Here is a 27800-nt window from a genome sequence, read left to right as displayed (position 1 = left end):
AATGGGAGTAAAAGGCCCCAGGATCAGTGGGAAGGGCCCCAGGCTCAGAGGGAAGGGGCCTGAGACCGATGGAAAGGGAAAGGGGGTGTCAGGTGGGCCCTTCATGGTTTATTGCACTGGGGCCTGAATGTTCTAGTTATACCTCTGATGTGTGTAGTGGTTGCCTTCCAGTATATTAGTAGGTGAACCTGTTTATTGCAATACAGTTTATATGTAGTTCCTGTTATTTTAGTTGATCCTGTCCCTTCTGGTCTGGGATTCTATAGCTAGTTTTAGCTTAGGGCTCAATAACCAGCAAAGGCCAGAGCCAGATTAGGCTTCTGACAGCTAGTTTTGGTAGTTAGAGATCTGGATGCATAGCATATTAGAAATTAATAGGGACTAAGATGCAGAATAGAATTCCAGTGCCACACCCCAGTTTCTACTGGTGAGAAGCTGCATTCCAGGCTGGTTGGACAATGGTTTGAGAATCTCCCCATCACCGTGATCTTGTTTTTAGGTCACTGACACAAAGGAAAAATGCTGCATCATGATCATCCTCAGGGGCCCCTGCAACTGAACTATCATCTTAAGGAATCTTTTTTAATAACTGTATATACCTGAGTATAGGTGCAATTCCACCAAGACTCCTGTTGGGCCCTGTGCTGATAGTACATGTTTGTTCATTGGATGTGTTTACTATTATCAATGTTTTCCTATATAAAGCTTCTACTGTTTTCATGCTGGTGTTCATATACGATATATACAGTACTTATGGTTAATGTTATAGGTTAGTTGCAGTAGTCCCTCTAGTCCTAATTACTCTGATTACATAGCTGGTTAATTTCCAAGGAAGGGAATCCCCACTGTTCACAGGGAACATGTCCTGGGTGGAGGCACTGCCAACTTTATTATCAAACCCACTCTTCCAGTTAGCAAAGGTTCTGGTTCTCTTATTTACCTATAGGCTTAGCACACTATCCTGCTTGGGGAGGGCCATTTCTCATAAGCCACCCCGAAAAGAGGGCTACAAGTCACATAAATTAATATACAGTCAGATATATATTGCACTAACAGCCTCCAATTTCATAGTGTTACCTTCACTTTCCTGTTACAGCAGTAAATAGTCATCTATATGCTGTATGTTAGGATTGTAGTGGTCAGGGTCTAATCCTGTGTGTGGCAAAGGGAACAAGTGTGTACAGGAAGGATGAAAATGAGCTATAGTGGTCATGAGTGGCCAGGTTAGGTCAGGACAGGGGTGAGATTTTGTCATAGAGGTAGTCTGTTGCAGAATAGGTAAAGAAGAGTTTAAGTGGCAAGGGTTATTTGGTAACTGTTTGATGGTTGCAGGGATAAGAGGCTGAAGACAGGAAGAGTGTGAAACTGATAAGGATGTGATGGAAGAGGAAAGGGGTGTTGGAGAGGTTGCAGAGGTGGGATAACACAAGGCCAAGGGTGTTGCCCTTATGTTGCCCTACAGTAAGTAGAAGCGTATGTCCAATAGATCAAAGGAAAAGGTTAGACTGAGGAGTTAAGAGGTAGATGACAGGAATGGTAAAGTCACCATGGATGATAGTGGGTATTTTCTTGAAGAAGAAATAGTTTAGCCATGCAGTGATGTCTTCATGAAAGTGTGACACCAGTCTAGGAGGCTGATAAATCACAGTAATCAGAGAAACTGGAGAAAAAAATTCAGCTAGCTTCAAAAGAGGAGAGGGATAGAGATGGAGCCATAGGAAGAACTTGAAAAGTGATTTGTGGGCTTAGAAGGATTCTGGCTCCAACTCCCTTTGGTCCACTAAGTCTGGGTGAATCAGTCCAGTGGAGGTCACCATGAGACAGATCAAATAAAGAGGCATAGTCATATTCCTGAAGCCAGATTTTAGAAAGAACAAGTAGTTTAAAGAAGACAAAAAGGACATTGACAAAGGTGCGCTTGTTATACACAGAGTAGGCATTCCAGTGGGCACATGAGAAAGGGCTGGCTCTTAGAAGCAGGGGAATAGAAATTAGAGTGTGTGAATTGCAACTGCTGCTAGAGGAAGGAGGGTTCTAAGCATAGGTTGTGAAAGTAAGATCGTAGAGAGCCAAAGTTAGGTGAAATAACCCAAGATTTGAAGAAGTAGGAGGATGAGGAAGGTAAGATGGGAGCAAAAATGTATTGAGGACACATGCTCTAGTGGCCTGAGGGTTATGTCAGCATGTGGGTTCAAAACAAGCAGGAGGTGATGAGTGCAGTAAGAGGGAGAGGGCAGGAATGAGAATTATATATATATAACTGTGGGGTGGAGAGGAGGGTAAAGGAAATAGAGAAGGAAAGGTAGAGAGAGCATAATACAGGGTGGAGATTATAAACAAAAAAAATCAGATTTGATAAGAAAGAACTGAATGGGATAAAACAGATTCATATGCATTGTCTGGATAGGAACCCTGTTTATAATTGCATTCTTAGTTGAAGTGCTATGTTAAAGTGCTAACATATTTGTGCAGGAATGATAAATTACAACATATATTCCATTGCCATGTCTTCCCTTATGAGTTTATCTTAATAAATACTGAAATGGTGTAGGGGAGTGTTTGTCAAGTAATCATTAGGAGATGTGAACACATGGATAGCATGCATTCACATTTGTATTGGAAATAGTAGCTGGCTACTGTAATCTAATTTTCAACCCTTTCCCATGCTACTAAAAGCAAGTGTTCTTATTGCTACATTTGTTCTATTTTCACCCTGTCCCAGAATTTACCAATTGTCAGAACAGTTAGTGAGGGAAAATCAATCCAATGGAGGCCTAGGGTACTCTAAAAACCTTTTATAGCAATTTCTACTATTTCCTCCTCCTTCCAAAAAAAAAAAGAAAAAGGTTTTGCAGACAGAACTTTATTGAAATTGGATTTGTTGTGAACCCTTTTTTGGGCCTTTGTCATTGGCAGCGATAGGAGAACTGTTATATATTGTGATCAACTCACAGAAACGTAACACACACACAGTATTTTCAATTCAGTATCATGTTCAGAACTGGAACCTTCCTTTCATAAAACTCACTTTCTCAGTTTACTATGCCTGGTTTAAAAGATTATGTCAAATCTGGAAAATAATCACACCTTGATGTAAACCAGCCCAATGAAAGTCTCATCACCTTGTGATAGCAATAAAGAATCTAAAAAGGTGTTAAAAATGTGAAGTATAATACAATAAATAAAAATGATGAAAAAATACAAAGGACCCAGCAAGCTGCACAAATGCATGTGTAAGGCACATATGCATACATAAACAAACAAACAGCAATTAAGCAACACTTATTGGATATCGCCATGCATGCTGAAGTGAGATAAATAATTTTCCCTTATTTACAGTTAATTCTAAACCGATGAGCTATAAAGCTATTTAAAGCATCTCCTATTGATAAATATGGGTACCATAATTTTTTGTGATTCCACAGGTGCATACTGTGTTGAGGCCTACCTCATTTAATATCTATTTACTTTACACAGCCTATTATGTTTTACAAAAAATACAGTATTTTGTCTTTGTGTACACTGGCATTCATTTTAGTGTATTTTTCCTGAAAATATAGATTTGATAAACATTTGCGCAAATATTGTGCAACATAAAACATTTCAACTACCATCTTTTTATTCTACAGGGCCTAGATTTTAGAGAATATATAATTTGCTAGGGGTTTTAAATAGTTTTCTAGCTAAAAAAAAAATCAGAAAAAAAAAATAAAAAATATCTCCGGAGAGGCAGTTGTTAAACTAACAATGTTCAATATAGAATTGCTTGGAAGTAATAACTTTTGCAAGACAATTTCACCAAATGAAAGCATTATTTTTTTGGAAAAAAAACAAACAAACTGTATGTATTACTTTGTAACTTTAGATCAGTGGTCTCCAAACTGTGGCCCAGGGGCTGGTTGTGGCCCTTTGCTTGCCGTTATCTGGCCCTCAGGGCATTTTTCCTCCCACTGGTACAAGACACTATTCCTTTCCTCCCACCAACAATAGGGCATAGTTACTGCTACTGACATCAACAATGAGGCACTATTTCTCCCATTGACACCAACTATAGGGCACTATTCCTTCCACTGACATCAATGATAGGGCACTATTCCTTCCACTGACACCAATGATGGGGCACTATTCTTCCCACTGACACCTATGATGGGGCACTATTCTTCCCACTGACACCAATGATGGGGCACTATTCCTCCCTCTGACACCAATGATGGGGCACTATTTCTCCCACTGACACCAACGATGGAGCACTATTCCTCCAACTGATACCAACGAGGGAGCACTATTCCTCCAACTGATACCAACGATGGAGCACTATTCCTCCAACTGATACCAACGATGGAGCACTATTTCTCCAACTGACATCAATGATGGGGCACTATTTCTCCCACTGACACAACTGGGCACTATTCCTTATGCTGACACCAACAATTGGGCGCTATTCCTCCCCCTAATACCAAAGATGCGTTGTTTACTCCCACTGATGCCGGGACAATTTCTAGTCCCAATGGCCACAGTCCGGCACCCCGAAAGTCTAATGAACAAAAAACTGGTCCTATGTTTAGAAAGTTTGGAGACCCCTGCTTTAGATAATGTCAAATTGTTTCTATCCCTGAGGCAAAATTGGCCACTTGTTCCCAAGTGAGCTTCTTTTTTCTTCTCTGAACCAAAACGTATGGGGTTCATAGAAAGCTGAACTTATGTCTATGTATTTCGCTTACTTATTACTAAAATTAGGCTTCGAGAAAAATATAGTAGAGAAGTATTGCTGATTTTATATTTAGATCCAGTGCTTAAAATGTCTCTATGCTTACGGTACTTACATTTACTATAGTGCAGAGCATATCTGTTGTCAAGGTGTAACGTAAATAGAAAGAAGAAATAAATGAGGAAGCGATTTGAAATAAATGTTTAATCCATTTATTGCCACAGGAACCCATATAACTGATACATTGCATTCAAATATTTAGTATGCCTTTTTGACAGAAACAAAAGAAACATTTACTATTAAAATAAAAACGACATAAAATAACAGTCTGTAGATAAATGAGTATTACACCATCAGCTGAAAATTGACAGCAGTTACTGTTTGTAAATGTAAATCATGTAAAGTTAAAGCAGCTGGGAAGTAATCTATCAAACACTTACAATTCATTACACCATTATGTGATTAACGTATTCAATATTTTTCTGTGTCAAAAGCTTTATGTTAAGGCTAGGAGCACATTGGCAAACATGTTAATAAAATTGCTAATAGTAGTAGTGTTGATTGACCACTACACATGTAGAACAAATGGCTATGGATTGAGGTACACAAGTAGCATGCAGAAGTGACTGAATGATTGACAATGCTCCAAATGTGTGGGATTAATCACTACAACAAGCTATTACCTGCTACTTGTATACCTCACTCCATAGAGAGGTTTTTGTAACAAATGTGTAATGACTGATTAATCACTGGCGGTTTTAGTAGTGCTTTCAGCCTAATCTACTGATTTGTCTAATAATTATTATATTAAAGTCAATATTTATGCAGCAAACATGTGGCCTAATAGCCCTTGAGCATTGGGGAAGCAGACGTAGTCCCCCTCTGTGATGTTCCAAGCCTGCATGCCCATTTTGTGAATGGGTTTTGAGAAGATGGGGCACACATATCAAAGCATCAGACACAAGTCTAATGAAACCAATTATGCTCTTCAAATTCCCTTATCATCGCTTCCTCATTAGATTGTAGCTCACTTTTGAGTTTTCTAAGTTTTTGAGCCAGGTCCCTAATCTCAGCAGCTTCCTTTGTTTTACAACCCTTTTTTAGATCTTGTGCTCCCTTTACAATAAAAACTGTATCAATAATTAAAAACAATCCAGCAAGAACCCCAGAAACAGCCGTAATCACACGGGCCCCTTGGGCTGCTGTTTTAGCACCTTGAGCTGCAGTTGCAATTATTCTGCCCAGCCGGACCAGCCTGCCTACCTGAACTGCTGCACTTGTGAGTACAACCCCAACCGTGGCAGCATTACGAAAGTCATTGATACCAAGTTTTTGAAAAACACTGTTCATTTTTTCAGAAATCGTTTGTACGTGCTCAATATGTTTCTGAATTTCTTTTACAATTTCTTCTACTCTTTTGAGTTTCTTTTTAATGTTCTCATTGTCTGCTATAGAAGCCACAGCACCAGTGAGTCCTCCTGCTGTAGCCACACCCATGCCAACTGCGCTAACAATCAAAGAAGCACCAAGTGTAAAAGGTGTCAGGATCAGGCCTACAACAGTGGTGATCCCTCCGGCTATGCCCACCGAACTTCCAAAGACACCAGTAATGGTAGCCTTTCTATGAAATTCATCTATGTACTTTGCAATGTCAAGCAATTCCTCGATACACATACTAAGGCTCTCTTGAAGCACATTATGGTTTTCTCCGAATTCTTTCATGTATTGTCCAATCTGCAAAAAAGAATTAAAACAGAAAGTATATGAAATACATGCCAAGAGAAAAACATCATCTTTGTAGTAATCTATTTATTAGGATATGTAGAGTATATGTACACTGATCACTGCTGTCATCATTCTCTAGTTTCATCATTGTTTTAACTTTTAAAACTGAAGTTTTGTCATTTTTTTTGGAGGGGAGGGGGGGAGATACAACAGTTATGTGTTATGATGTGTATCGCGTATCTTGCAGGAGGATGTTTCTTGTAACCATAATCTCCTTATGTCGCTTTTATAGCCATCGGATATTCCTGAACAGTTATTTCCCAGTGCTGTATATACTAAAACAGGAGTATTTTATGAAATCAGGGAGCCTGTGTGCAAGATCATACATTGGGCACCCTGTCCTTCAACCACTTGCCCTCCAGAGGATTTACCTCCCTTCCTGACCAGGCCATTTTTTGCGTTACGGCACTGCGTTACTTTAACTGATGATTGTGCAGTCATGCAACACTGCACCCAAATTAAATTTACAGCCTTTTTTCCCACTAATTGAGCTTTCTTTTGGTGGTATTTGATCACCTGTGCGGTTTTTATTTTTTGCGCTACAAAAAAAAAAGACAGACAATTTTGAGAATAAAAATATTTTTTACTTTTTGCTATTAAACATGTCCAGTAAAAAAAATTAAAAAGCTAATTTCGTCATCAATTTAGGTCAAAATGTATTCTGCTACATGTCTTTACTAGAAAAAAATCCCAATACGTGTAAATTAATTGGTTTACGTGAAAGTTATAGTGTTTACAAATGGCGGTATAGATACTAGAATTTTTTTTTTTTTTTTTTTACTAGCAGTGGAGGCGATCAGCGACTTATAACGGAACTGCGGCAGACATTCTGACACTTGGGGGAACTGACTTGGTGTCACTGACATCCCTAGTAACACCAATACAGTGATCAGTGCTAAAAAAAATAGCACTGGCATTGTACTAATGGCACTGAGCAGAAAGGGGTTAACATGAAGGGCAATCAAAGGGTTAACTGTGTGCAGGGAGTGTTTTACTAGGGGGCCGTGTCAGTGTGCTTCAGTGTAAGCACACTGCTGTGGATGGCTGTGCTGTAGTGGTGGAAGAAGTAGTTACAGGAGATGGGATGCTCACCATTACATCAGTTTCATCTGGTCTGTTTGTAACAAAGTAAAATTTATGTTACTGTCACTGCATGTGTCATAAGGTAGATTCTGGGGAAGGGGACACTAAATGGTCCAGTGAGTTGCCAGAGGACTTTCAGGGCCTGGGTATAACAGATTTTCTATTAGGTTGGCATTTTACAAACATAAAAAACAAGTTCACTTTGGTTGATAATTGTGTACACATTATTTTGCTTCTAAGAGAGTATTACTTTAACTACAGTATATCTGTAACGGGGGTTTATTGATATTGACTTGTTTTGATATGCACATTTAGGTACACTAAAGAGAATGGGTGTAATACTGAGCAAGGGCGAGAGTTTTCTTATAAAAAAAATAAATGAGTGTACTTGTGAGCTACTATGGTGTTTGTCTAAACTATTACCATTAATTAATTTGAGAGTTTTCTTATAAGTGATATCATGCCAGAGCCCTCATTCACCCCTGTAGGTGTAGGCATTTTAGAAAAATTTGTCTTCAAAGTTCACAGCAGAGGTACCGAAATTACATTACGTTTGCTTTTTTTACTTCCTATGGCAGCTTAGGAGCCTGCCAGCCTTCTAATGTACAGCAAGTGTAGGCTGTTAGGAACAGAATAAAATTAACTTAAGAGTCTTTGTTATGATTGTTGAGGATTTTGGAAAATGAATTACTACGCAGTACATGCAGCTAGAGAGGTCTGACCACAGATTAATTTTAAATACTTCTTAACATTTCTAGTACAGGAATAATTCTGGCTGTGCAGTATTTACTTTTTATTTTTGATATGGTCTAAGGGCCCCGTTGTGTACTTGGCAGTTGGTACCCAGTGTCATGACATGACAGGTGCTTAATCTTGCTATTTTTGGCCTGATCATTAGACAGTCTGAACCCTTGGTATTGCCTGTACACATACGGCCTCACTGAAGTGGATCTTCTCCTGTGAGGCTGCCTATGTGTTTGTGCTGGGAGCGCACTGCACAGCATGCTGCCAGCACAGAGACTGGACTCTCACTGAGAGCCCTGGGTCTTGTACTAACATTTGGGAATTAGAACCCCCAGTGGCTCTGAGGAAGAGGCAAGTCCTCGAAACGTGTCAGCCTATTGGATGTCTACATTCCCCATTATGGACTGTTACTCAGCGCGGTGTTGACCCAGCTGTTCTTTTATGATGTGCCTTGACTTTATTGTCGTTTGTGAGTACAACACCTATTTTATTTCTTATTAAACATTTTTTATGGTAATGCACTAGGCCTGTGCACCCTCTCTTTGTTCTTTCCTCCCCCAGTACCCAGTCCCTGATCGCTTGGCTATCACAGTGGTTAGTCACTGTGCAGCCCACCCGTGTGTCTTCTTCCTCCTCTGAATGGACAAACAACAACTAGCATATACATATTTGGTAATGCTGCAATCGTTAGGAGACAGGAAAATTTATTATGGGTTGTTCTTTAGTGATAAATGATGTTAATAGGAAGAAATATACAGCTAAATGTAACTGCTTCCCATCCTGTATAAATGGCCTAAGGTTGAAATGGTTATACCTGGATCATGACTGCAGCTACAGTCATGATCCTGGTATGCAGTAATTTTTTTAAATACAGCGATTCTCTTTAGTAAAAGTAATCCAAGTGGCTAAAAAGCCACTGGATTACTTTTACAGGCGGTGGTCCCCCTCTTCCTGCGCTACCTTTACCGACTCTACCATCCACATGGCTCTAGGCATTCAGTGAGAGGAATGGATGTTGTTCCTCCCACTGTGTGTTATCATTAACTGGAAGTGACAGTGCTGTGCTTACTGGCTGGTTACCGTCCAGTTGACCAGACTTATCTGTGGCTGCATTGGAGGATAGAAGAGAGATCTGAGGTCTAGTAGAACCTAGATCTCTTGATAAAGAGGACCTGTCATGCCTATTGCTATTGCAAAGGATGATGTTCATCCCTTGTATTAGAAATAAAGTTGATAAAAAAGGTACAATGAAAAAATAAAAAATAAACTTAAAAAAAAATGTAAAGCGCTCCCGTCCCCCCATGCTCACACACAAAGTAAATGCTGATTGCACCACACATGTGAGGTATTGCCATGAATATCAGAATGAGAGCAATAATTCTAGCACCAGACCTCCTGTGTAACTCTAGGCTGATAAACCCATAAAGGCTTTTAAAACGTAGTCTATAGATGTTTTTAGGTACCGTAGTTTGGCGTCATTCCACGGTGTATGAAATTTTAAAGCGAGACATGTTTGGTATCTTTTATATGTTTACCAAACAATTATTATATTTTGTTTTTGTGGATTAAAACTTCTTAAAATGTATTTTTTTTAACAATTGTGTTTGAAAAACTGACGCACAAATATCACGTGGCATAAAAATATGCAAAATCCACCATTTTATTCTCTAGGGCAGGGGTTAAAATTTCGAGTCCAGACCTACTAGCCAGTCACAAAACTTACTCTCCACCAGTTGCCCCACCCAACCTTGCCCAGATCCGCCCCCCAACCCCACCTGAGGCTCGGAGCGCAGGTGCAGTCACTCCATGCTTCATCTGTGCTCGCTGCAGAGGAATTTCTCCTCACATTTGGCGAGTGGCTTTTTCAAGCCCTGCTCTAGGGCCTCTGCTTATAAAAATGTATAATGTTTGGGGGTTCTAACTAGTTTTTAACAAAAAAAAAGCTTTTTTACATGTAGGAGAGCAATGTCATAATTGATCCGGACTGGAAGTGGTTAAAAAAAGTGTTTTTTTTTGGTTTGTTTTTTTATACTATAATGGGTCAGTTTTCCTTTGATAATTAAAAAAAAAAAAGGAGATATCCTTTACCAATTACCACGAAAAGAAGGTCCGATTCGTTCTAAAATAAAAACAAGGTATTTTTTGCCTGGACACAAAAAGTAGTTACAATGACATGTACAGTTCTACTAAGACATGTCAAAGTTGCTAAATTGTGTTCAGGCACAAACATTTGTTTTAGCCTAGCATGCAGATATAATTCTTTGAAATATATAATCGGCTCCGCAACATCTCCAAGATATGCCTGTTCCTAACCTCGGAAACCACTAAGCAACTTATTCACTCCCTTGTTATATCTCGCCTTGACTATTGTAACTCCCTCCTCATTGGCCTACCTCATCGCAGGCTATCCCCTCTTCAGTCTATCATGAATGCTGCTGCCAGATTCATCCACCTTACTAACCGTTCTGTATCTGCCACCCCTCTCTGCCAATCCCTCCACTGGCTTCCTGTTGCCCAACGGATAAAATTCAAAACATTAACAATAACGTATAAAACCATTTATAACTCAGCCCCAAGTTACATCACCGATCTTATCTCTAAATATCACCCAAACCGTACGCTTCGCTCTTCGCAGCTCTCTAACTCCCTTGTCTCCTCCCATGCTCATCTCCAGGACTTCTCCAGAGCTTCTCCCATCCTCTGGAACTCTGTACCCCAATTTATCAGACTATCGCCTATTTTGCTCACTTTTAGGCGATCTCTGAAAACCTATCTCTTCAGGGAAGCCTATCCTGCCCTCAGCTAACAATGGAATCTTCTACTCTTCTAACCAGCCCATCCCCCGCAGTTACTACCTTTTTGTACTACTAGCCCCTCCCTCCTAGATTGTAAGCTCCGAGGAGCAGGGCCCTCCTATCCCTCTTGCATTGAACTGTAATGTTGCTGTATTGTCTCCCGTTATATTGTAAAGCGCTGAGCAAACTGTTGGCGCTATATAAATCCTGTATAATAATAATAATAAAGTGGTTCTTCACCCTAGAATCTAAAAATACAAATACTGTAGCTAGTGACTTTTGAAAATAGGACACTTTCCTGTTCAGGAATCCAGCGCCGTCCTCACCTGGGCCAGCTCTTTGCTAGTGTTCTGGTTACCGGTGCTGGCATGTTTACTTTGGGAAGCTGACTGTGACTGCTTGCTGCTCCACAGTTGGCTTCCCACTGCACATGCGCAAGTGCTGCACTTTGTGAATGGTCACGCAGCATTCTGGGGCTTGTGACGCATTCCAGAAAGCAGTGAGCGAATGGGGGTTCAAACTTCCACTCAAATCGCCTAAACCAAGGGTAGGCAACCCGAGAGCTGCAGGACTACAAGTTCCATCATGCCTCTGCAAGTCATAGCTGTAACTGTCAGTTTTGTAATCTTTGCAATGCCTAATGGGACATGTAGTTCCACAACAGCTAGAGAGCCACAGGTTGCCTACCCCTGGCCTAAACGATCCAGGTAGAAGTGAGAGTGGTTACCTGTCAAAAGCAAAAACAAAGTGCAAAAAGTTAAAGAGTAGGGCAGAGGACAGACAAACGGAACTTACCCTTTTGGGTGAAATTACACTTTAAGATATGCAGATATCGGACCTCATACAATCATTGCTGAGAGATCTCCAGTTTCTGGTCAGCCTTTCATGTTTGGTTTTTATAATGTGTATATATACACTATATTGCCAAAAGTATTGGGACGCCTGCCTTTACATGCACATTAAACTTTAATGGCATCTCAGTCTTAGTCTGTAGAGTTCAATATTGAGTTGGCCCACCCTTTGCAGCTATAACAGCTTCAACTCTTCTGGGAAGGCTGTCCACAAGGTTTAGGAGTGTGTCTATGGGAATGTCTGACCATTCTTCCAGAAGCACATTTGTGAGGTCAGGTGCTGATGTCGGATGAGAAGGCCTACCTCGCAGTCTCTGCTCTAATTCATCCCAATGGTGTTCTATAGGGTTGAGGTCAGGACTCTGTGCAGGCCAGTCAAGTTCCTCCACCCCAAACTCGCTCATCTATGCCTTTATGGACCTTGCTTTGTGCACTAGTGCGCAGTCATGTTTAAACAGGAAGGGGCCATCCCCAAACTGTTCCCACAAAGTTGGGAGCATGAAATTGTCCAAAATGACTTGGTATGCTGATGCCTTAAGAGTTCCCTTCACTGGAACTAAAGGGCAAAGCCCAACCCATAAAAACAACCCCACACCATAATCCTCCTTCCACCAAGCTGTACACTTGGCACAATGCAGTAAAGAAAGTACCATTCTCCTGGCAACTGTCAAACCCAGACACAGAACACGTCTCCACTGCTCTAGAATATTGTGGTGGCGTGTTTACACCACTACATCCGATGCTTTGCATTGCAATTGGTGATGCAAGATTTGGATGCAGCTGCACTGCCATAGAAACCAATTCCATGAAGCTCTCTATGCAATGTTGTTGTGCTAATCTGAAGTCCACATGAAGTTTGGAGGTCTTTAGCTATTGAGTCTGCAAACAGTTGGTGACTTCTGCGCACTGTGAGCTTCAGCATGCGCTGACCCCGATCTGTCATTTTACGTGACCTACCACTTGTGGCTGTATTGCTGTTGTTCCCAGTTGCTTCCACTTTGTTATAATACCACTAACAGTTAACTGTGGAATATTTAGTAGCAAGGATATTACTTGGATGGACTTATTGCACAGGTGGCAACCTATCACGGTACCACGCTTGAATTCACTGAGCTCCTGAGAGCGACCCATTCTTTCACAAATGTTTGTAGAAGCAGTCTACATGCCTAGGTGGTTGATCTCATACACCTGTAGCCATGGAGGTGAGTGGGACACCTGAATCCAATGATTTGGAGGGGTGTCCCAATACTTTTGGCAATATAGTGTATTTACACTCACCGGCCACTTTATTAAGTACACCTGTTAAATTGCTTGGTAACACAAATTGCTAATCAGCCAATCACTTGGCAGCAACTCAGTGCATTTAGGCATGTTGACGAGGTGAAGACGATTTGCTGAACTTCAAACTGAGCATCAGAATGGGGAGGAATGGGGATTTTAGTGACTTTGAACGCGGCATGGTTGTTGGTGCCAGATTGGCTGGTCTGAGTATTTAAAAAACTGCTGATCTACTGAGATTTTCACACACAACTATCTCTAGGGTTTACAGAATATGGTCCGAAAAAGAGAAAATATCCAGTGAGCGGCAGTTGTGTGGAGGAAATTGCCTTGTTGATGTCAGAGGAGAATGGTCAGAATTTGGCATAAACAACATGAAAGACTAGATCCATCATGCCTTGTATAATCTGCGCAGGCTGGTGGTGTAATGGTGTGGGAGATATTTTCTCGGCACTAGCAAGGTGTACCTAATAAAGTAGCTGGTGAGTGTATATCTTCTTTGCTATTATTGGTTTTACATGAACATAAAGTAAATAGCTATTATATGATAGTAAAAAAATACATCTACCTGAGAATGTAGCAAAATATTAAACAATTACCTCTGTCTCTAGCGCCAACATCTCATACTCTGAGATTTGAGAGTTATTCGACTCAGAACTTGGGTCCATCATGTCAGCTGCACTTTCCTCTGCTTTAAATCAATAAACAGTAAATCTCAGAATAAGTGAGCGCTTCAAACAACTAATAAAATCAATTAGTGAATAAAATGAATAAATAAGAAGAAAGCAGCTGAACACCAAAAGGTACCATATAAACCTTCATAATAAGAAATGCATACGAGGGAGAGGTGCAGCGCTAGCTGAACAGATATACACTTATATACTTAATAAATATACACTGATATAAAGTGCTATTAAAGTGCAAAACGGTGACTAAATGACAAATATAGTCCGTAGCGTGCTCAAAAATCCAAGAGAGTCCTTAAAGAGCTCCAATCCCTGGATTCGTGGATGAGGTGATAAAGATAAGAATTGCGCACTCACCAGATACGCAATTCAAGTGCGCATTTAAAGCTGATAATTCCAGGGTCCTCATATGGATCTGGTCAGATCTGGTCACAAAAGCCTCTCGCCATCTGGTAGTGTTTTCAACACATGGAAGAAAGGGGCCGCTCTTTCTTCAGAGCTTGTGCATCTCCATGAGCTGGCATCCATCTCATGGAGATGCACAAGCTCTGAAGAAAGAGCGGCCCCTTTCTTCCATGTGTGGAAAACACTACCAGGTGGCGAGAGGCTTTTGTGACCAGATCTGACCAGATCCATATGAGGACCCTGGAATTATCAGCTTTAAATGCGCACTTGAATTGCGTATCTGGTGAGTGCGCAATTCTTATCTTTATCACCTCATCCACGAATCCAGGGATTGGAGCTCTTTAAGGACTCTCTTGGATTTTTGAGCACGCTACGGACTATATTTGTCATTTAGTCACCGTTTTGCACTTTAATAGCACTTTATATCAGTGTATATTTATTAAGTATATAAGTGTATATCTGTTCAGCTAGCGCTGCACCTCTCCCTCGTATGCATTTCTTAAATCAATAAACATTTTTTAAAAAAATGTGTGCTAATCATTTTAAATCTTATAAGCCAATACACCAAAATAAATAAACATTGCGCCTTCTTCCACATAAGCCCCCCTCACATGAAGAGCAGAAATATTACATTGTATGCATATCCCTTAGTAATTGTTACTTAAGAATTTGTCCTTCTGAACAGCTGTAATGCAGTTTTTGAGGAATAAAATGGTTGAAATGAAAAAGTTGCTGAGAGTTACTGTGTGTATGTATGCATTGGGGGAGATTTACTAAAACTGGTGCACACAGAATGTGGTGCAGCTGTGCATAGTAACCAATCAGCATCCAGGTTTTATTGCCAATTGGACTCAAAATGCACAAGCTGAAATTAGAAGCTGATTGGTTATTATGCACAGCTGCAACAGATTCTGAGTGCACCATTTTTAGTAAATCCCAACCCCCCATTGTGTTTGTATACTCTAGATCATGTAATCTGTTTAGACAAAATCTTTAAAGCTGACCTTCATCTTACTCCCCATTAATAATATACCGGCACCATTATACAGTTTGTGAATTGGCTGCTGAATCTTTTATTACCTTTTTTGCTACTCATATTAACTGAGAGCAGAAGATTCAGTCCCACTTCTGTTCTCAGAATTGGTTTCAACCCCCCAGGGATGCACAGAAAGATTTTGGACATGCTCCACTACCCAAAAATCCTATTCTTTAGATAACACTACATCTGAGATCTTGAAAAAGTTCATGAGATCATGCAGCACACAGCCAACATCTCTCCCTGGAAGGCAATGGTGGCATAGCCTTCCCAGGGTACTTTTGTGAATCCCTGGCTTTGACACCAGTGCCTCATTCAACCTAGAAGTGGAATGCAATTATCAGTTAAATAAATATTTGATTTACAAAATGACTTGAAGATATTTTGGGAAGTGCATGCAGAGCTGCATGCAACTGGAATTTTTAGAATGGGGGGAAATTGTCCTCTTTAAGGTTGCATTCACGCTTGAGCGTTTTGACGCTTGAAGCTCACAAATCCAAAAAAGCTGAAACTTAAAAACATCAATTGTTCTCTATTGTGCCTGTTCACACCTGATCAGTGAGCAGGCACCACAGAGAGCAATTGATCTTTTTAAGTTTGAGCATTTTTGGAGCTTCAAGCTACAAAACGTTCAAGTGTGAATGCAAGCTTATAAAACAGGGAGAGGCTTGAAAATGACCAGTTTATGAACTAAAGTGTTGCTGGTACGATAGGGTGCACAAGTGATTGCTAAACATTCATCAAACATAGGCCCCTTTCACATGGGCAGAATCCACTCGCTCAGCAAGGGATCTGTCCCGAGTGGAGCTGATGGATGACAGGTCCTTATCCGCTCCGCTTATGCAGAGTGGACACAGCCTGCTCTGCTCTGTGGGCAGTCAGGTGTACACAGACCAGCTGTCCATTTACACCCGACAACCCTCCGTTCTGAACCACCTAGACAGAGGGGAACAGATCCCCTTCTGTTTATTTTTAGTGGGACAGATTAGTAGTAGGCAAGTCCATTTACATTCACTGCTCTATAGATGGGAATGAAGGGTCCAATTGGGTCCACCTGTCCATTTTTGTGACAGACCAGATTGGACCCTTCATTCACATCTATGGGGTGGCAGATGTAAATGGACTGATCATCTGAATGGGGCCTTAAATGTATAATCTTTAATTATTAGAGATCAGTATGAAGCACAGTTCATGGGGAAAAAAAGTATGTAAATTAAATTTTGGTGCAGCGTTGCATGATCACGCAATTGTCAGTTAAAATGATGCAGTGCCATAACACAAACCGCTTATGTAACCGCTTCCTGACTGCCCTATAGCAGAAATACTGCTACAGGGCGGCACAGGTGCACAAAATCACATATTTATACGTGATTCGCACTCCTCTGGTTTTCACGCCCCTCCCAGATAGCGTTGGCTTGCCGTCAGTACACCAGTCATCACATTTAACCCCTTGATTGCCAGGAACACGCTCATACATAATAAACCTGCATTGCTAGTATAGTGTCGGAACAGATCAATATCTTTGATCAAATCAGCACTATATCAGCGTTCACATTAGTATAGTATCCCCAAAAATGCAGCGTTAGCGGGATCAGCCCCGGCACCTACCAGCACCTGCGATTAGCCCCTACGCTTACCCCCCCCCTTCTCCCCCAGCAAGTGCAGTGTCAGTAGGTCACTGTCACTTGATACATTGCACACAAAACCGCAGTGTTCGCAGAATCAGGCCTGATCTCTGTTAGCACTTGCTGGTAAATTGTGATGACTCTCATACGCAGCAGAGTGCCAGTACTAGTGCCGCGCTACCTTTTGGTGAACTGGTGAGCACTAGTGGCCTAGTACATTCTGGTCTTTCACATACCTCTTAGATTGTAAGCTCCAAGGAGCAGGGCCCTCCTAACCCTCTTGTATTGAACTGTATTGTTGCTGTATTGTCTCCCGTTATATTGTAAAGCGCTGAGCAAATTGTTGGCGCTATATAAATCCTGTATAATAATAATACCAGCACTGCAGTATCACTTGGTGACGTGGTGAATCCCATAAGTGCAGTACAAGCTGGTGCAGTGGCGAGCACAAGTATTGTCCCGCAACCACCAAGAATTCACACACAAGCCCGTAGAGCCCTTAGTATCCTTCAGGATGTGCTTGCAAATCTTGATTGGTAGCCCACAAATTCTGCAGCACCCGTACTTCCCCCATTCACTGCCCAACCTGGAATTCGGGTGGAAATAGCAAATTTAACTACTCCCTTTGATTTTTTGGAGCTGTTTTTCACGGAAGATCTGTATGCATTGATTGTGGATCAAAGCAATTTATATGCACAACAATTTATCGCCACCAACCCAAATTCAAACCTTGCCAGACCATTTGCATGGAAACTCATTACAGTTTCCAAATTTAAATTTTTTTTTGGACCTAACCCTCAACATGGGCATTACAAAAAAAATGAATTGCGGTTGTATTGACCCACAGACCTGATTCATTATATCCAGTGTTCTCTGCTGCCATGGCCAGGCATAGATATGAGAATATAATGAGTTTTATGCATTTCAACAATACACTCTGTCATCCTTGAGGTGACCCTGAATTTGACCGGCTCCACAAAATTTAGCCCCTCGTAAATCACCTTAACCAAAAATTTGCAGATGTCTATACTCCCCAGCAAAAAATCTGCATTGATGAGCCCCTCATTAATTTTTCTGTCCGCATTGCATTCAAACAATTTCTTCCCAGAAAGTATACCAGATATGGGGTCAAGATGTAGAAGACCTGTGAGAGGGCAACAAGCTATACTTATAAGTTTCAGATTTAGAAGGGAAAAGATAGTCATACTACATGTAGTGACAAGATAGTTTGGGACTTGGTGTCATCCTTTTTCCATATGGGGTACCACTTATACATGAACAATTTTTGGCACCGTGTGGCACCGTGTGACCTAATGTGTGCCCACCATTAGTAGTGGGTGGATGCAGGGTGGTATATTCTAATGGTGGGCATACCACACACTTTTTCTGGCAGAGATTTCTTCTCATTTTTTCAATTCAGTCCAAAGGCCACATACAAAAAAAAAAAAAGAACATAGCATATATACCCAACAAGGACCAGTGAGGAACTGGTACATCACTGGACTTTGAATGGTTATACCAGGATGATGCCTACAGCTGAAGGCATCATAATGGTGTAATTTTTTTCAGCTGGCGATCGGCTTTCATGTAAAAGCAATCCTAGTTGCTAATTAGCTGCAGGATTGCTTTTACAAGTAGCGGGAGACTATGTCTCCTCCCCCGCTGCCTTCCACAGGCCTTATTCGGCAGTCCCGTGTCATCAAGGGAACCTGAAAATGCAGCCGGTGTTTCTGCCAGCTGACCATAGAGCTGAATGGAGACCAGAATGGTGACAATCATCTCTATAGCCTAAGAAATCGGAATCTACGAGCATTTCATCACTTTAGTCTTGCAGGATATAAACCGCGCCATTTGTAAATTGGGAAAGCAGCTGATCACACCGATCTTGGTTTGATTAGATAATGTAAGGGCAGAGAGATATCTAGATTCTGAAAGAACCCAGATTTCTCAAAAAAGAATATATGACAATGCCCATTGAAGTTATAGGGGATATTTGCATTCCCCGTGATAGCAATAAAAGTGATAAAAAAAAAATTAAAGGGACAGTGTAAAAATAATTTAAGAAATCAAAATATTACAAAAAGTACCCTCGCCCCACCTGCGTTTGTGAGCGTTGACCCTGTGCCAGTATGGAAACAGCGTTTGCACCATGCATATGAGGTATCACCACGAATGTCAAATCAAAGGCAGTAAATCTAACACTAGACCTCCTTTGTAAATCTAAAATGGTAGCTTGAAAAGGCTTTTAAAACGTTGCCTATGGATATTAAAAACGTATGCAGTTTGTCGCCATTGCATGGGGCATGCGCAGTTTTAAAGCATGTCATGTTCGATATCTATTTATTTGGCATACCATCATATTTTTATTTTACCAAATAATTGGCCAATATATTGTGTTTTTGTGCATTTAAAGTAAAATAAATGTATTTTTTTTTTAAAATGAGTTTGAAAAATCACTGCGAGAGTACTATGTGACATAAAAAATTGCAGCACCCACCATTTTATTCACTAGGGTGTTTTCTTTAAATAAAATATATAATGTTTGGAGTTTAAATTCATTTCCTAGAAAACATACTGATTTTTTTCATGTGAACAAAAAGTGTCAGAAAAGGCTTGGTCTTCAGGTGGTTAGAAGAGTGAGTGATGTGTGGCATAAACTTCTAATACTGGGCATAAAATGCCCCCAGCCTCCAAAACCCCTTTTTGAAAAGTAGACACCCCAAACTATTTGCTGAGAGGCATGTTGAATCAATAGAAGAATTTATTTTTTTTACCACAAGTTTTTGGAAAATGACAAAAACATTTTCTTTTTTTTTTTTACACAAAATTTTCACTTAAATGATTTACTGCTCACACATGCCATGGGTATATGTGGAATTACTCCCCAAAATACATTCTGCTACTTATATGGGGGTACCACATGTGAGAGACATTTTGGCAGTCTAGCCAAGTACAAAATCCAATAAGCACCTTCAGGTTTTTACACTTCCTGACTACCTATCACAGTTTCGGAGGCCCTGAAATGCCAGGATAGCACCCCCCCCCAAAATGACAACTTTTTGGAAAGTATACACCCCGTGGAATTTTATAAGAAGCATGGTGAGTATTTTGCAGATCTCGTTTGTTGCCACAAGTTTTTGGAAAATGAAGAAAAAAAGCAAAAACATATTTTTTTGTTTCTTATTTTATATTTTCTTATTTTATATTTCAAAACCTTGTGAGAAAAAATGAGATCTGCAAAATACCATGCCTCTTTTTAAATTCCTTGGGGTGTCTACTTTCCAAAAAGGGGTAATTTGGGGGGGGGGGGTTTGGTGCTATCCTGGCATTTCAAGGCCTTTGAAACTGTGATAGGTAGTGAGGATGTGAATTTGAGGAAGTTACGCACCTTCGGGCTTTCAAAGTGGTCATTTGATTTCAGGCTCAGTCTCACATATGCGGTATCCCCATACTTGGTAGAAGTAGCAGAATGTATTTTGGGGTGTAATTCTACATATACCCATGGCTTGTGCAAGAAATATATCATTTAAATGACAACTTTGTGTACAAAAAACAAAACGTTTTTTCTCATTTTTCAGACATTTGTGGAAAAAAAGTAAATCTTCCATGGACTCAATATGCCTTTCAGCAGATAGTTTAAGGTGTCTACTTTCTGAAAAGGGGTCATTTGGGGGTGTTTGTGTGAAAATAAGAACATTTCATTTATGTACCGTATTGCATGACTGCGTAATTCTCAGTTAACCGTTTCAATACCGTGCAATTTTACACCTTCCTGCCCAGGCCATTTTTCAGGTTTCAGCGCTCTCACACTTTGAATGACAATTGCGTGGTCATACAACACTGTACCCAAACTAAAATTTGATCATTTTCTTCACACAACTAGAGCTTTCTTTTGGTGGTATTTAATCACCGCTGGGGTTTTTATTTTTTGCTAAATTAACAAAACATTTTTCTTTATTTCTGTTATAAAAGTTTACAAATAAATAATTGTTCTTCATAAATTTAGGCCGAGATGTATTCTGCTACATGTCTTTGGTGAAAATAACCCAAATTAGGATGTATTTTTTAGTTTGTAGGAAAGTTATAGAGTTCACAAACTATGGTATAGATCTGAAAATTGATCAATCCTGAAGTACTGACAGCCAATCTAATTTCTTGAGGTCCAAGAATGTCAGAATAGTACAGATATCCCCAAATGACCCCTTTTTGCAGAGTAGACAGTCCGACGTACTTCATAAGAGGCATGGCGAGTTTTTTTAAGTTGTATTTTTTTGTCATAATTTTTCGGAAAATGAAAATAATTTTCACTATTTTTTTTTTTACATACTGTCACCAGTGCAGTACAGCGTCATCATATAACTGGCATGGCGGTGAACAGGGACACTGACTGGTGACAGTATGAAAAAAATATATATATATATATTTTTTTAATTTTTTTTATTATATTTAATTTTTTATTACATTATTTTTATTTTTTTTAAGATTTGTTTTTCATATTTTACTATGACCAAAGTAGTACAATGTTACCATAGTAACATTGTACTACTTTGGGGAAGTGATCAGTATTTTTTTTTTTTTTTTTACACAATTTGCTTATAGCAAAGAATTACTTTGCTATAAGCAAGCATTTACCTGAATGAAATCGATTTTTTTTTTTTTTTGTGCTTAGCTGTGATTTGGTCACAGCTAATCACATGACATGTGCATGTGATTAGCTGTGACCATTCACAGCTAGGCACTAGTATACAATGGATGGCATCATGAATGAAGCCATCCATTGTATACAACTGTCATGTGACCTGCTGTGATTGGTCACAGCAGGTCACATGGTACCAGCAACGGGAGCCGGTACTCGGATCTGTCATCGGCCGTGTCCGAGGTGCACGGCTGGTGACAGATCGCGCTGCTGCGCCGCTCTGCATTAGCGCAAACTGCGCATGTGCGGGAGCACACCAAATGGCGTGCACCCGGAATGCAGGAACACTTTTGAAGCCGCCAAACGGCCATTGGCCGGGCGGCTAATGGTTAAACTAGTGCAGCGCTGTATAGCAAAAAATGGCGCAAATTGCAGTATCTATACCATAGTTTGAAGATGCCATAACTTTCACATAAAGCAATCAATATACACTTATTGGGATTTTTTTTTACCAAAAACATGTAGCAGAATACATTTTGGCCTAAATTTCTAACTTTGAGTTTACTATATATTTTTTATAGCCGAAAGTAAAAAATATCGTTTTTCTTCAAAATTTTCGGTCTTTTTTTGTCTATAGTGCGAAAAAAAAGCGCACAGGTTATCAAATACCACCGAAAGAAATCTCTATTTGTGTGAAAAAAAAGACGTAAATTTTTCTTGGGTACAGCATTGCATGACCAAGCGATTATCAGTTGAATTAGTGCAGCGCCGAGTAGCAAAATGAGGCCTGGTCATTAAAGGGGGTAAATCCTCTAGAGGGCAAGTGGTTAAGGCATAAAGAGTCTTTTGAACATGGAATTTTTTTCCACAAGTTTTTGGAAAATGTAGAAAGAAAATGAAAAAGTATTTTTTTTACACAAAGTTGACAATTTATAGGATATTTCTACTCAAAATATACATTTTGCTACTCTTCCTGAACATGACAATACCACATGTGATACTTTTTCACAGCCTAGCTGAAGAAAGATAAAAAAAAGATTACCTTTGGTTTTAGTAGAGCAGTTGTCCGCAGAGGAGAGCATTGTACTAGGAAGCACGCAACAGCCACAGGAATCACCCAGGTAGCAGGCAGGAATATGGTGATAAACAGGCCAGAGTCAGAACAGGCAGAAGGCTGACATCCAGGCAGCAGGCAGAAACATGGTCCATAAAATGTCTCAGGTCAGTACAGACATTAAGAGGAGATATGGCCAACACAGCCAAATTATTGGTCTAGGCAACAGCCAGGAACATGGTTCATAAAAAATCTTGGGTCAATACAGACAGCAAGCAGAGATATGCTCAGCACAGCCAAAGTATTGGTCCAGGCAGCAAGCAGAAACATCAAGCTTAGGACCTCGGTCAGGTAGGAACAGGCCACAGGGGTAGAGGTTTCATCCCACCCAATCTCTTTGAAGCCTCCAGACAAACAGACCTTGTTCCGGGGATTAAAAAACCCGGAGAAAACCAAAAACTGGTTTTCTCTATTCAGAACTCTACTCTGAAGCCCCTCACATATGCGAGACCCCTATGTTATCTTGAATCCTACTACTACAGTAGCAGGGCAAAAGATCAATTCAAGTGGCAGGCAAAAAACATTGTCGATTTAACAGGCTGAGGTCAGTCCAAGAAGAAGGCATAAACGTGGTTGATAATCCAGACGGCAGGCAGAAGCATAGTTGATAAACAGGCCAGGGTCAGCTCAGGTGGAAGGCAGAAATGTGGTTTAGAAACAATCCAGATAGCAAGCAGAGGCATTGTTGGTAAACAGGCCAGGGTCAGTTAAGGTGGAAAGCAGAGGCATAGTCAATCAAGGCAGCAGGCACAGGATCAGCACAGATAATAAAAATTGGGAAATTGCAGGCTGTTAAAAATAAGGGGAACTAATATTTTAGTAACGTGTGATAATGTTGGAAGCAGTCTCTGATGTATAGGCCTTGTTGGGAGGGACATTGGGGACAATGAAAACTGGTGTCTCTCCTAACTCCTCCTCTGTTGCATACCCTAAATTGTTTTTGGCTTCTTCATCCTGTTTCTGATGGTGGAATGTTCTCAGGGAAATGGCGATCATGACACAATTGGAGCTAATGTTTTGTGGTGGAGATCCATGCTGATAGATTAGGGTAGTGACAACATCTTCTATAAAATTTGAGGAAGGTGGTAGGTCTTTCCACTGACTTGTTAGGTGATATATGCATTAAAAATGGCCATGTGGAAAAAGTATATTCCAACTTTTTTATACCAGAAGAGGGACTTCCTTTTTGATAAATATGGCTGCCGCATCTTATCATTTAAATCCACCCCTCTCATGAATTGACTGTAATTGCAGATACACTCTGGCTTTCAGATGGGACCTTGTCTTCTGTGAATTTCCACCATGGTGTCATTGTGGATGGTGGACAGGGTGTAAACATCTCTCCTATCTCTCCACTTCACGGCCAACACTTCCTCGTTCCTCATTCATGCAGATTGCCCCCTTTGTAGCCTTGTGTTCACTAGATTTTGTGGGAAGCCCTTCCTGTTTGTTCGGGTAGTACCACAGGCCATTGTTTTCTCAAGTTACAGGTGGAGGAAAAGGGGCAGGCTTATGTAATAACTGTAGGTAGATGTGATACCCCTTTTGGAAAAGTGGAAAAGCCAGGTCCCAAACAATTTTTCCACTTGTGACAATATAGGTTGGGCACCCAGGGGGCTGAAGCTGGGGGTCTTTGCCTTTATACACGTGGAAGGCATGCACATATCCCATGGCACTTTCACAAAGCTTTTTGAACTTCAGTCCATACCTAGCCCTTTTACTGGGAATGTTTTGCTTACTTTCCATGACAGGAAAGTAGAAAGAGATTCGTCCACACAGATATTTTGGTCAGGGACATATAGTTCAGCAAATATTTTAGAAAAAAAATTATTTAGCAGGGGAATGTATTACATTACAGCTGGAAAGATGGGAATGTGATGGATGGGGTGAGTGGACCAATATGAATGCAATACATTTTTTTTTGTAAGCCCCATATTGATCGTAAGGCCCAAAAACAAGTTAAACTCCTCTACTGTTAGCCGTCTCCATTCAAATGGATGGGCATAGCATACATTTGTGCTGATTGTGATATATTGTTGAGCAAACAGGTTAGTCTGATCCACAATAAATTGAAGGAAATTATCAGGGGAAAAATAAATTTAAAAAATCAATTAGGGAAAAATGTTCTGTGTTGGGCTGCACACCTGGTTGTGCAGTGAAAGGGGGGATTTTAGCTGATCCTGAGCTGGAAGGCAGCCATAAAGGGTTTGCCAGAGCATCTGGGAGGTTTGTTTGGGCCCTGAATTTTGGGGTCTGGTGTGATATTCCAGTGCTGGTACTTTCATCCTGGGGTCTTGCTCTGTTTGGCGCTGCTCATGGTTGCCTGCTCTTCAGAGCATCTTACTCTTTTAGGAGGGACTGCTTCCTCTTCTGATTCGGTCACTGATCCACTAATTTTAACTAGCTCGTATTCCAAATCAGAATCAGATGGTGAGAGCTCCCCACTGCTCTCGTCCATCATGCAGAGGATTTTAAAAGCCTCCTCACTAGTGAAATATTTTTTTTTACATCTTGGTTGTATGACAGGCAACTGTGTTGGGTACACTGCTGATGGGTGGCAGTGATGGCAGCTCTGTGATGGGTACACTGATTAGGCTGCACTGATGACAGGTACACTGATAGGCTGCACTGGTGTGTGTGCTGACAGGTACACTGATAGGCTGCACTGATGGATGTGCTGACAGGTACACTGATGGGCTGCACGACAGGTACATTGATGGGCTGTGCTGACAAAGTATATGATGGGCTGTGCTGACAAGTATGCTGACAGGCTGTACTGACAGGTACACTAACAGGCTGCAGGACAGGTACACTGGTTGGCTGTGTTGTCAGGTACGTGATGGACTGCGCTGACAGATATATGACGGACTGTGCTGACAGGTACGTGACGGGCTTTGCTGACAGGTACTTGATGGGCTGCACTGACAGTTACATGACAGGCTGCACTGACAGGTACATGATGGGCTGTGCTGATAGGTACATGATGGGCTGTACTGACAGGTACATTGACAGGCTGCGTGACAGGTACGCCAATGGACTGGTGACAGGTATGCTGATGGGCTGGCAACAGGTATACTGATAGACTGGCGACAGGTATGCCGATGGACTGGTGACAGGTATGCTGATGGGCTGGCAACAGGTATGCTGATGGACTGGCGACAGGTACACTGATGGGCTGGTGACAGGTACACTGATGGGCAGCTGTAACAGGCATTCAGGGCAGTGTGGTGCACAGTACTGAATGCGGTAACTCACTGTTCCCCTTCTCCTTCTCTTCCGTGTGTTACAAGGAGGAGCGGTAACAGCAAGTAACAGCTGTTTGTTTAAATTTGTGATGGGCTGTGATAGGACACAGCTGATCACATGGTAAACAGCCAATTTCATTTCACAAGCTTAATGGTGGCATGCAATGCCAAGCTGCGGTTTCTAAAGCGAGCAAAATCCTCTCTTGTATTAAAAGAGGTATAGACTCCAGAGAGAGAGATATCATATTACCCCTGTACAAATCATTAGTAATGCCTCATCTGGAATATGCAGTTCAGTTTTGGGCACCAATTCACAAAAAGAACATTGGGGAACTGGAGAAAGTACAGAGAAGGGCAACCAAACTGATAAGAGGCATGGAGGAGCTCAGCTATGAGGAAATATTAGAGAAACTGAATTTATTCTCTCTTGAGAAAAGGAGATTAAGGGGTGATATGATCAACATGTATAAACACATCAGTGGATCATATAGTGAACTCTGTGGGTATAGGATTAAAACTTGTTTTGATTTTTTTATGGTTGAACTGGATGGACTTTTGCCTTTTTTTAAGCCAGACTAACTATGTAACTATGTAATTTATTCACAGGAAACTGTGAATAAATTACCCAGCTGTGTTGGCATAGCCCTGAATGGCCACGCTATTTTCAAATTGTGACAGTGGAGGTGAGTATTGGGGGGTGTGGTCTGGCCATGAAAGCGTGAGGACATGCAGCCTGAGAGCTCCCGTCCACCCAGGGCCATTTACCGCTTCACAGAGCGCGGGCGCTGATATACATATAACTGACAATGCCAGGAAAGCAGCATATTCCACACCTGCCCGGGCCCCACAGACTCGCTCTGGAGCCCTGGATTCCTACTTTACTGGGACCGCGCCATGAGGAATCCAAGATGGCACCGGATCACCATCCGTCCTCTGCCTCTTCTCCAGCTGCTGCCTCTGACCATGGGGATGCTGCCAGCTCGTCTCAGTTATGCTGTGATAGCCCTACTCCTTCACATACTTCTACACAGCCCTCAACAGTGGGCTCTGTTCTAGATGACCTTACAGGAGACTGGGACATTAAAGAGCATATTAGGGCCCTCCCTACTAAGGCTGATATGGTGCAGCTGATTGCAGCCATGGAATCTTCCTTTAAAGAGGCCTTGGATAAAGTGCGAGCTGATACCACTGCTATAGGTCATCGAGTAGACACTTTAGAAACGGCTCATGAAGATCTATCCCATACGATGACTAAACTGGGGGAAGCCTCCCATACACATGACACCATGATTGAATCCCTTTTATTACAACTGGATGACTATGAAAACCGCGAGCAACGGCAGAACATACAGATTCGTGGTTTGCCTGAGGCTACCCATGCGCAAGACCTGGTACCCACACTCCAGGGGATCTTCAGTCTTATCCTGGGCGAATCTGCATCAGCGCCAGTGGAAATAGATTGTACGCACAGGGCCTTATTACCGCCACCCCAGGATATAAACAAACCCGGGACATCATCTGTAAGGTGCATAAGTATGTGGTTAAATGGGCCATCATGACTGCCATGCGTGGAAAGCAATTTGTGGAATTTGATGGGGCTTGCCTGCTACTTTTTCCTGACCTATCTAAACGCACCCTCATGATGAGATGGGCCTTGGGTCCTGTGCTGGCGGGTCTTTGCCAGGAGGGGGTGACATATCGATGGGGCTTCCCCTTTCGTCTTACCACACGCAGAGATGGGAAATCTGCCACCCTACGCAACAAGGATGATTTCCGTAAATTCCTAGAGACACTGGAACTCCCGCAAGC

General features: G+C 41.2%; 1 protein-coding gene across 1 annotated transcript in view; it reads right to left on the bottom strand.

Annotated features, from left to right (window-relative positions):
• Window positions 1–4897: 4897 nt before the first annotated feature.
• The window catches only part of LOC149459191 (apolipoprotein L3-like), a 46247-nt gene continuing 23344 nt past the window's right edge, over window positions 4898–27800 (bottom strand). The window contains exons 2-3 of the mRNA XM_089681521.1: window positions 13844–13935; window positions 4898–6442 (exon numbers count right to left, since the gene is read on the bottom strand). Of these exons, the coding sequence (XP_089537647.1) occupies window positions 5675–6442; window positions 13844–13915 (840 nt within the window). The 5' untranslated portion in view covers window positions 13916–13935 and the 3' untranslated portion in view covers window positions 4898–5674. The remainder of the gene's footprint in view (window positions 6443–13843; window positions 13936–27800) is intronic.

Source organism: Staurois parvus, unplaced genomic scaffold, assembly GCF_062004578.1.
Source record: "Staurois parvus isolate SC_StPar_1 unplaced genomic scaffold, SC_StPar_1.0 ptg000270l, whole genome shotgun sequence".
Taxonomy (NCBI): Eukaryota; Metazoa; Chordata; class Amphibia; order Anura; family Ranidae; genus Staurois; species Staurois parvus.
Note: the sequence above shows the minus strand (reverse complement) of the source record. Positions and strands in the feature narration are given on the sequence as shown.